Raw genomic sequence first — 11,707 nt, 5'->3', positions numbered from 1 at the left:
GCTATTTCCATAGGTATCACCTGTTATAATATGTGTTATTTATCATTTTCGCGGAAACAGCTGAACAAATTAATACTTAATGTAATTAAAAGGCATTTAATACTTAGCCATCCGGCTGTTCAAATATCAAACAGACATTTGAATTAAGATCGATAAGGATATAAATTTAAAGATACATTATGGGAGATATTTATAGAGAGTTGGTCATTCTTGCTATAACAGTTCAAAAGTAGACGATGAAAGAATAATATATTGAAAAATTCAGTCAAATTACTTTATTCTGAACATAGTTATCATCGTTGTAATATTTGCCTAGAAATGGTAGCGAAATGTATCTTCACCTTCGCCGAACGTTTGATTGACAGACGTTAACTCCACCTACATATCTCGATTATCAAGTAAAGTTTTCAATGGCATACGGAAACGCTTTACAGCGGCCTCTCTAAGTACACTCTATCATTTAGCCTCGATCTAACTGACGTATTTTCATCAGGTTACCCCTTATCTGATTTAATCAATTGGTGAAATCCTATTTAAATCCGAGCTGTAGCCGAGCCATCCGTGGGTCTACAGAGTTGATTTTGGTCTTGTTGTTTAAATGAAGATCTAATTTATAATTTCTATAACATCTGAAGCCTAAATTAAGACTTGCAATAATCAGATTTAGCTCTTGCATAATGCATGTTTAAGTGAATCAGAAATATGAAATGTACGGAAGACCACTAGGGTCAATCAAATGAAATAAAAGAAAAAATATTCTGATTATTTTCGCGACGATATTTTGAGAAATAGATTGCCGGAACTGCAACCTGGCAGTATTTCAGACACCGGTCGTCGAGATAAATAGAGCTGACCAGATACTGTGTCGCCAAATCACTAGCTTATCCGAACAGAGAGGCAGGTGTCAAACGAAATGAAATGAAATGGAGTTTAACGTTCTACTGTTCTGCCCCCACCCCCTTGGTGCCGCTACTGCAAAACTGGCACATTCATGTCATGCTCCCAGTAATATAATTCGTTATTTTCAAGTCCCCTTAAAATCATAAAGTTCATGCGCTCATTAGCTTCATGTTCCCATCAACTTCATACTCGCATTGATATCGTTTTATAATATCACGATTCTTTAATTTCATGCTCTCCTTAAAGCCCCGAAACGCTTTTTACATTTTTCGGAAGATTTCAATAAATTTTGATTTTTGGCAGTTTTTGTTTTCATTCGTTTCGACTTGTAATAACGAGATAGCTATCTTGTAATAACAAGATAAGCATAATTTTTTTTTTCATAGTATTGACCCTAGTGGTCTTCCGTAGAAATGAAATGAAATATGTTTTTTTAAACGTCTTACATTTTTTCACCGACAGGTCTACTGAAATGGGGCATCTGTCATGCATTGAATATTTCTCACCAAGGATAATAATAATAATAATAATAATAATAACTTTATTTAATGAGGCAACGTATTTAGTTTGCAAAAAAACCGAAACTAATCTTCCATAGGTCCCTCCTAAGCTGCAAAGACATATATACATGTAATATTAGGATAAATTCAAAATCATTTGAAATGCAATAGCATTTGAAAGTGGGAAGTTTGGGAAGTCACTCCCAAACTACAAAACATATATATTATACAAGTAGAATATAAGAAGAACACTATAATTACACACAAAATAAGATAGAATGCAGTTGCAAGTTAAAAATAATAAGTATGTCATCAGTTGAATATTATGGTTCATTCAGTGTGGAAAATAAATGAGTTTTCATTTTAATCTTAAAATTTTCAACATTTTTACACATCTTTATATCAAAAGGCAGATTGTTCCATAAAAGACATGCAGAATAATGAAAAGTACGTTTCATGGATTCCGTTTTGCAGTTTTGAAGAAAAAAAGATTTACTGGTCTGTGAACGGAGCAAGATATCCGTTTTGGAAACAATAGATTTTTCAACAAAATAGGAATTTAGATAAAGTGGAGTATTAAATGTAATAATTTTGAATGATAAGACAATTTTATTACAAAGAATCCTCTGGATAAGGGTAAGCCAACCGAGTTTAGTAAATAAAGAGGTGGGCGGAGTTTCAATTGGTGCATCAAGAATAGTTCTTGCTGCCCTCTTTTGTAATTTTAAAAGAATGTCATTGATTTTGTTTTCGAAGGATTGATGGACAGATACAAGAATTAAGTGAGATATTAAAAGTAATTGAAATATTGATAAGAAGAAATGATAAGAAATGAAGTGAAATGGGGGTTTACCGTCCTACTTTTCTGCACCAGTCGGTTTCAAATATGACTTTAACCAAATAACCAAATCGTGACATTTCTGATCGCATTGTCATACCAATTTTAAAGACAAGGGGTTACCGTGCTATCATGCCATCATGCCACCATGACCCCTGCCTTTTACGAAAAATGGGAAATATGGATTTTTGTGGGCCTCAAGGGATCTCATTGTTTTTGTCCAATTCAGATGAAACATTAAGGACCAAAATGTATTGAATGGGTACGATTTTGGTGCCAATCAGACCTGAAGTTCTTGGTTCACGGCCCCTGTCGTTTACGCAAAATGTGAAATATCTACGAAAATCATGGACCCTCTTTCAAGAGCTTACAATTTTTGTCTGATTTCAGTGAAACTTAAAATATATGTTAAGGTACAAAATATCTTGAATGAGTTTGATTTTGGTATGCATCAAATTTGGTGTGAAGCTTTGTTGTCAGGGTGAACCCTGTCGATTAGTATCATTCTACAACCTTTCGTTCCCTATCGATAATTATCAGTTCAAAATCTGCGAAATTATGCATTTAGCGGGTCCGATTGTATATCATCAATATAAAATGTATATCTCGACATAGGTGTCATTTTCAATAATTGGGGTTTAACCATATTATTAATTACTGAAACTATTCCAGAACCAAACTGGTTATGAAATGTCAACAAAGGCATCAGTTCTCAAAATCTGATAATTTCCAGAAAATTTGTATTAGTACAATACAACGATAGCGAAGGTATGGGGTACGGTGTCATTTAGGGGGCTTACTATCTTATAGGTCTTGATCTTTGAAGTTGTTCAATTTCGTTCTGGGAGCCACAGTGGCTCAGTGAGTAAGGTCCTGGCTCACTAACCAGGTGGCCCGGGGTTCGATCAGAGTGTTGGCCTAAAAAAAGGACGGCGCCTAGTCGTTGAGTGGAACGAAAAACCGAGGTAGCATTGGGTTCGATCCCGGTGTTGGACAAAAAGGTTATGCTGATTTTGTAATAAAGTTTGTCCCATTTGAGACATGACACCCCCCCCCCCCCCCACCCAGCCCAAAATGTTCAATTGTGATAGAATATTTTAAGTCAGATTCTGCTGTTCCGATTGCGATCAAATAACTATATGTATTGCTACAGTTGTGAAATAAGTGTATAGTGTATACATAACCACACTGACTTCATGCACACGTCACTTTTATGTGATCGTGTGGTTGTAGATTTCCAGTTACTCAGCTACACTCTTGGGGTAGGGGCTCCATTGGTTAAACTTTATTGAGTGTGTGGGGAGGGGGGATCATTGACTACATGTTTGTGTATAACGTGTCAATGATGATGCACAAGCATGATTGCTGTACTGCTACGTCCCTGATATTAAAACAAATTTAAGATTGGACAACAAAGCAATTAAAATAAAACAAAGTAAGAGAGGCAGTCGTTTTATTTGGATAAACACACAATCAGCACAATATAACATAACATTGAGATTCAATCAAACCAACACAGAGAAATGGTGTTGAACGTCAACACAACACAACTTCGTCATTTCGGGACTAATGTATATGTATCTTTAACAAAGGTGGGGGGGGGGGGACTCTCAGGTTTAGTCAGACGACCCTACTCCTAGATCGTCAGATATAGTCAATCAATGGATCGAAATCATTGTAACTTGGAAGCCTAAATCTTTTTCAGTTTATTTAAATATTAAATTCCTTAAGAAGGAACTCACGGGGAACAGTGGCGTGTGCAGGATATCCAAAATGGGAAGCACACAATGGCTAACCGACTATAAATAGATGGGCTATTTATTAAATGAATTAAAGTGATTTGGCCTAATAGCGAGACGGGTCATTTATTGAACTTTGACAAATAATCAACAAGTAAATACGGTATTTAATTGAAGTAAATGCGGTAATTACTTAAAGTAAATGCGGTAATTACTTAAAGTAAATGCGGTAATTACTTAAAGTAAATACGACGATTACTTGAAGTAAATATGGCAATTACTTGAAGTAAATATGGCAATAACTGATGTAAATACGGCAATTACTTGAAGTAAATACAGTAATTACTTTCAGTAAATAAGTGATTACTTATGTAAATACAGTAATTACTTTAAGTAAATACGGCAATTACTTGATGTAAATACAGTAATTACTTTAAGTAAATATGGTAATTACTTGATTTAAATATGGTAATTACTTGATGTAAATATGGTAATTACTTGAAGGAAATATGCTAATTATTTGAAGGAAATATGGTAATTACTATTTACTTAATGTAAATATGGTAATTACTTGAAATAAATATGACCATTCTTTCAAGTAAATATGATTATTCCTTTAAATAATATTTGACATTTCTTATGAACATATTCAAGAAAATTGAGCAGATATTTATTTCAAAGCAGTATATGATTGTATGGTATTAAAATGGTAAAATGTAATAAAATTTGTGCCTTATATATAGACTATGCCATTACATGACTACCAAGTCTGGAAATAAGGCACCGGTCACCGACATTGTCAGACAAATCCCTCAGATGTCTGCCATTATGTCCAGCACAGATTTGTAATTGTTTTTAGTGTTTTTGTTGATATTTTGAATACATGTCGGGCACAAAGTTCAAAATGTCAGATACTAGTTCATTAGAGCCTGACATGTTGTCGGTACAACTACAGTCATTTTTTCCAGACATGATGATTACATAAGTGACATAGCTATTAACTACTATATTGTAGTTTGTATATCAATAAAAAATAAATATATATATAAGTGTATATATTCATATATAATATAAACATATATATAACTGTATTGTAAACAATAACCCATATCCTAGCTTTTAACTACCACAAAATATCAATGAAATACACCTGGGGCCTTATTCACAAAAATGTTAATATTTTAAGAATTCACTAATGCCATTGGTTGAATGTCAAAATCCTAGTACAGATTTCAGTTTTTAGCCAATGAAAACGCTGCATTGTTAAAATACTTTAGATATCCATGAATAAGGCCCCTAATGCCTCAACAAGTGTCAATGAAAATATAATTTATGATTGAAAGATCACTAAAGGCAACACAGCACTGATTATATGATAAGTTTCAGGCATGCACTGGGCAGTGGTGTAGCAAGTGTTCTCAATGCCTAGAGCAAAAATAGTCATAACTTCAGCCTATACAAATGCTTTAATATTACAAAGCATCATTCGTCTTGATGAAACATTTCCCGGTACCGAGCAGAGGTGAAGCAACGGTTCTTAGCACTTGTGACAAACATCCTTTACATGGATAGTCATTATTTCAGATTGTTTTTTTAAATTATGTCCCACTGCATTATAATGGAAGGAAAAACAATAAAACGAAAGACATTTTATTTCAATAATTCACTTGCACGTAGGTGTCTCTAGGCATGGGAGGAAATCAGATGACTGTACTCAGTCCACCAACCCCAGTATAAGATGTACAAGTTCCTTGGATGTGTATTCCTTTGCTTGAGAAGGATGAGAGAACCCTTGTGGAAATATCGCTAGAATTAAACATCAAAGGCCAAAACAATTTGATTTTCTATTCTTTAATGTCTTGATAAATATATAGCCTCTTGAATCCTGTGAAAGATGTTTTGTTCAAAAATTTCAAAACTTAAGAGAGAGAGAGAGAGAGAGAGAGAGAGAAATGGGGTTTAACGTCCACTTGACACAAACTAGGCCATTTCGGGACTAACGTATGGTTTAATTTTATTTCAACAATTCGCTTGCGCGTAGGGGTCTTTAGCAGTGGGAGGAGACCGGAGGACCTGGTGACAACCCATGAGGTTGGACAGACGACCCTACTCCTTGTCACGTACAACCGGGGAATCGAAACCACGCCAGTTGACTCAATGAAAGGCTGTATGATACAGCGCGCGTGCTAACCATTCGGCCATCCAACCCCCTCTTACATAATGCACCTTTAATATATTCATGTTCAAAAAACATCCATTAACAATTGAGCTTCCACATTTTCCTACTATTAAAACAAATGAAAGAATGCCATGTAAAATATAAGTAATGAAGATGATAATGAGATCTACAGTCGGATGCGTAATAAAATTTAACTTGAAATATCCTCAACTCTGTTTCGTCTGTTCTTCATTAGCGACTAAAAATAACTTTTGACTCTTCTTTGTTAAGTCATCTGTAATGAAGAAATATTATTTATTATTTTTTTGTAACAAACTAGCGCATCATTCACAATAGTGTTCAGACGGCACTTTACAATTCAAACATTCACATCTATAACGTACATAAAGATAGGTTGCCAGGCAACAAAACATACGCCACAGCAGCTAAATCGTCCGGGCAGTCAACAAGAGTTGTCGCATATTTTTAATTTTCGGTAATGAAACATTTATAATACACTAAAATCTGATTATAAATATAAAGTCAATCGGATATTAACTTTGGCCTCTAGAGCGTCCACAAGATTTTTCAAAGTGATCAAGGGCCATAACTCTGGCAGTAATTATCGGAAATCGCTGAAAATCAAAAGGCTTCTTCGTCTCATGACCTTAAACACTGTGTATAAATTTAAAGTCAATCGGATATTAACTTTGACCTCTAGAGCGTCCACAAGATTTTTTGAAGTGATCAAGGGCCAAATTATCGGAAATTACTAAAAATCAATAGGCTTCTTCGTCGTATGACCTTAAACACTGTGTATGAATTTAAAGCCAATCGGATATTAATTTTGGCGTGTAGAGTGTCCACAAGATTTTTTGAAGTGATCAAGGGCCATAACTCTGGCAGTAATCAGATTTTTCAAAGTGATTAAGGGCCATAACTCTGGCAGTAATTATCGGAAATCGCTGAAAATCAATAGGCTTCTTCGTCAATCGGATATTAACTTTGACCTCTAGAGCGTCCACAAGATTTTTCAAAGTGATTAAGGGCCATAACTCTGGCAGTAATTATCGGAAATTGCTAAAAATCAAAAGGCTTCTTCGTCTCATAACCTTAAACACTGTGTATAAATTTAAAGTCAATCGGATATTAACTTTGGCCTTTAGAGCGTCCACAAGCAATTGACGGACGGACGGGGGCGACGACAATATACGAACACATTTAAATGTGGGCGTATAATTTTCTTGCATATATTGGTTTATGGATTTATCACTATATTTTTTTATTTTATTTATCTTACTTATTATCAACATATTTTGTTTGCCCCCTTGCAGGGGCAGATCCAGAGTGTGGGGTGGGCGGTGGGGGTCTGAACGACACCCCGCTCAGCTACATAAAATAAATTGTAAAACAACACTTTCATGAGAAAAGTGTCACGGTCGTGTGATTTATCCTTTATCATCAGATGGATGGATGGGAGGGACATCCAAAGTGCAAGATAAAGAAATAGACATATGTGATATCACAATTAATGCTTTGCATCAATGAAATTAAATCACAATGTGATCCTATTAATTCATTATATAAATTGATGTCAAACGTGGTGTTGGATTTCTCTCTTTAAAAAGCTCAGTGTGTTTGTATGCCTGTGTAATTTGGAGACAATGATGGCATCATGTATTGTCAACTGTCAAATTTCCTTAACAGGAACCTGGCAAACCCCCTCCAGCAAAAATTCCTGGATCCACCCCTGCCTTGTCTGCTGTATATGATTACAATTCTGATAGACTTAGCACTAGCAGTTGCCATTCATGCAAGATAAATATAGATTATATAAGCACAAAAGATCATCTTTACAAGCAAACTGTGCTTTCTATGCATGGATCAAATGGTTGTCTTGAGTGATAGCTGGCAATAGGTTATTTGAGATGTGATAGACCACTACAGCGAGACCACTCTACCTGTCACAGCTGTGAAAACCATATGCCTCCAATTTTGATATTGCTCTATACCAGAAGGGAAGTAACTCTGTTTAAGTTGATAGTAATTCGTCGGTGAAGTGTAAAAAGGTTGTATCTAAGAATTTCTAAAGATTAAGAAATAGAACCTTCAAAATTTCCATAAATCAAGATACAACATTTGGACTCATGATACCCACTACCCACAACAGTTCTAATTGGCGTAGAGATACACAGCTTAGACAGAAATGTGCATATTAACTGGGAGATTTTAAAAATGCAAAAAAGTGTACACTTCACCAACAAATTTCAATTTTTACTTGGTGTCTTAACTTATTTCGCCCTTGTTACTTATTGGGGCATTGTAGTGATGGGCTACTTATTATACTGGTATAATAATGATGGAGAAAAACGTATTGATAATAATTTAGTTTATCACTACACGTTATACAACAGTTGGAAGCAGTATTACAATAGAGTGTACAAACTGGAGGATTAGATAATTATTGTATTACAATAAACTTACTGACTAAATCTGTAAAAATCTTTGGTTTCTTTTTCCACATTACACCTATTACATAGACAGGGATACCTGTACAAACAATTAGTACTCCCATAAGAGTATCTTTAGGTGCGGCATATAAAGGTATTATAAGTAAAAACACTACAACTATAAGAAATGCTACAGGTATAATGGTAGGCATCTGAAATTAGAAAAAAATATGTGAAAGTTAAAGAGTACAATATTGCCTGAACAAATGATATAAAGAGAAGAAGGAATGGCCAATCATCTGCAGTTGTTCCGCGGACCATATACATAACATGTAGAGGGTGTTTATTACCGGTACTAGTGGTCTGAGACGGTCTGAGTACAGGAGTTATATCCCTTTAGACATAAAAATTTGTCAGTTAAAAGATCCAATAAGCAAATCCTGTAAACTTAAGCATTAACAAAATAAAACATAACTGTTTGGACTATATTTTGTGATAAAAACATTGTGTGTTAGTTTTAGTGTCTGGTTATAGGGTGGTCCTACTTTCTATATTATAGCAGTGTTTGGAAAAGATTAAAACATCCAGGCATCTGACGGGTACTGCTGATGCAAAAAGTTTCCTTTAGCAATGTCCATATCAATTGACCTTTGAACTTTACATTTGAGGATCTCAAAGGCACAAAATAATTTCTAGAGCTCAAACAACCACTAGACACAAACAAATTTGGTCAATTTTATTTCAATAATTCACTTGCGCATAGAGGTCCCAGAGAAAACCTACAGAGTTGTGTTGACGACCCTACTCCTAATATGTACAAGTGTAGGAATGAAACCATGGCACTTGACATAAGATAAAAAAAACAAATTGTAATTATCAAATATACTGTTTGATACTTACAACTATTGGCCGGTCCATGTTAGGTTTAGCTCTTCTCAGATATAACATACCAAATATAGACGCACCAACAGACAACCATTGTACAAAACTCATATAATTGATCAATGAATATATATCTTTAGATATTAACATCAACACTGACATAGTACCCTGAAAAACATATTTCATAAAATATATTTATTTACAGTACTAATGTACAAACAAGGGCGTGGATTTGTCTTAACTTTTTTGGGGAGGGGGGGGGGGGGGGTGGACGAACCCTGGAACCCTTGAACATTTCATTACCAAACCAAAATAATAATTACGAACAGTTTACTGTACCAGTGTTATTTCGATGAAAGCTGTAACTAGGGGTAATATGATGATGATATGTAAAAATTGACTACGTACAATTAAGGAGAAAGATATCCTGAAGATCACAATAACTGTGGCGAGACCCAAGGCAGTGGTTAGATAGCCTTCAGAACAGGACCTGAAATCTGTCCTGGCGATCAAAATCATGGGACGGGGGCAGAGACCTATTTGTCCCCCCCCCCCAAATCCACGCCCATGCTAATGTAGCCAGTGGCAATCCGCTGACTTCTACAAACTGGTGGAAATGCAATCAAGCTTTTCAGCACCAACTGGCGCATATACAAGCAGTGTGCTATGAGGAACATTTTGCTCGAACAGCCCTTTGACATGGAAGTCACGCTGAACAATACCAAGGAACATTGTTGGCCAACCCGGAAGTGAACTCCAAACCTCCTGGTTAAAGAGGCAGCTCCTTACTGACCAATTAAGCCCCCCATGACTCCAACTGGTCCATAAGTGAACATTACCAGTTTTAAACAGTGTTTATCAATAATGAATGTCACTGATCTTCTTAAGTCAAATCTATTCCTAATTCATTTAAATACTAGTCAACATTACGGCAACCAGAAGGTGCTTAGAAATGAAATGAAATGGGATTTAACGTCCTACTGTTCTGCTCCTATACTGGGCTAATGAAGACGGGCATATGCCATACAGTGTGCTATGAGGGAAATTTTGCCCGGGCAGCGGCACTATCGCCTACTCTTATATCGAATTCCAACTGCCAAGGGATCTTTTACGTGCATTCGAATGTATACACGGGACCTCAGTTTTCTGTATCATCCGAAGGACTAGACAGCTGTCCTTGTCAGGAGAAGGTGCTTAGACTTGTAAGTACCTGAACAGCAAGTCACCCTTTGTATAAATGGACTTTGGAAAAAGTTTGTATGGTGAATATATGGATCTTACCGTAAACAACATGGCAGGTAGCGGTGAATATCTCTGGATTTGAATCATAGAAACGATCTCTGGTAAATGACCTTCTCTTGCTCCCACAAAAAACAACCTGAAAAGAGAGAGTGAGAGAAATGGGGTTTTACTTTCACTCGACACAAACCTGGTCATTTCGGGACTAAAATGTTACAATTTTATTTCAATAATTTTCTTGAGCATAGGCCATTTAGCAATGGCAGTGACAAACCCTGAGGTTGGACTTGTCCCCTTACTCCTTGTCACAAACAAACCATACCCCTTGTCACATACAGTTGTTTGCCTTCTAATTCATTACCATGTAAGTTTTCAGGGGCAATAACCATGCATAAAATTGGCAACTCAAAAACGTCTCTTTACAGTAAGTAACATTATACAGTAATAACCAATGGACATTACCAGTATTCTAGTACTAAAATTTCAACTGTTAGAATACATAAATTAATAATATCCATCTTTAACAATTAGTATAAAGCCATATAAAAAATATATTCTGATTCTCAGATAATGTTGCCTGGCTTTAAAAGTGCTGCATGCCTGTTTTCATTTCAAAAAATAAATAAAGGCTAATTAATTACCGCACATAAATATTTTAACTCCTTTACATTAAATAAATCTATAAAAAATTTTGAATGAATCCATAGTCTCATTTATCAAGTACACAACTCTGATGACAATCATAAATAAGACTGGATAATCATACATTCCTATAAACAACAATTTGATGTGTATACAAACAAGTCATTTAGCCAAGTAGTGATCCTTTGACAAAATAAGGATTGTTTGAGAACCAGAATATTTTTTGTATGGACTAATTAAAAATTGATGACAAATACATGAAAAATTGATGACTTACATCAGTGATTCTCAAGCAGTGTGCCATGAAAATCTGAACGGCACACTAAGAAAATCAAAAAAAAAACCATGTGATCCTAATA

General features: G+C 35.3%; 1 protein-coding gene across 1 annotated transcript in view; it reads right to left on the bottom strand.

The window, feature by feature from the left end:
• Positions 1-3,674: 3,674 nt before the first annotated feature.
• LOC126815174 (Y+L amino acid transporter 2) overlaps positions 3,675-11,707 on the bottom strand; it is a 37,608-nt gene continuing 29,575 nt past the window's right edge. The window contains exons 9-12 of the mRNA XM_050540732.2: positions 10,749-10,845; positions 9,486-9,635; positions 8,620-8,797; positions 3,675-6,430 (exon numbers count right to left, since the gene is read on the bottom strand). Of these exons, the coding sequence (XP_050396689.1) occupies positions 6,363-6,430; positions 8,620-8,797; positions 9,486-9,635; positions 10,749-10,845 (493 nt within the window). The 3' untranslated portion in view covers positions 3,675-6,362. The remainder of the gene's footprint in view (positions 6,431-8,619; positions 8,798-9,485; positions 9,636-10,748; positions 10,846-11,707) is intronic.

Source organism: Patella vulgata, chromosome 3 (genome assembly GCF_932274485.2).
Source record: "Patella vulgata chromosome 3, xgPatVulg1.2, whole genome shotgun sequence".
Classification (NCBI taxonomy): Eukaryota; Metazoa; Mollusca; class Gastropoda; family Patellidae; genus Patella; species Patella vulgata.
The sequence above is the reverse complement of the archived record's forward strand: the minus strand, read 5'-3'. Positions and strand labels throughout refer to the sequence as shown.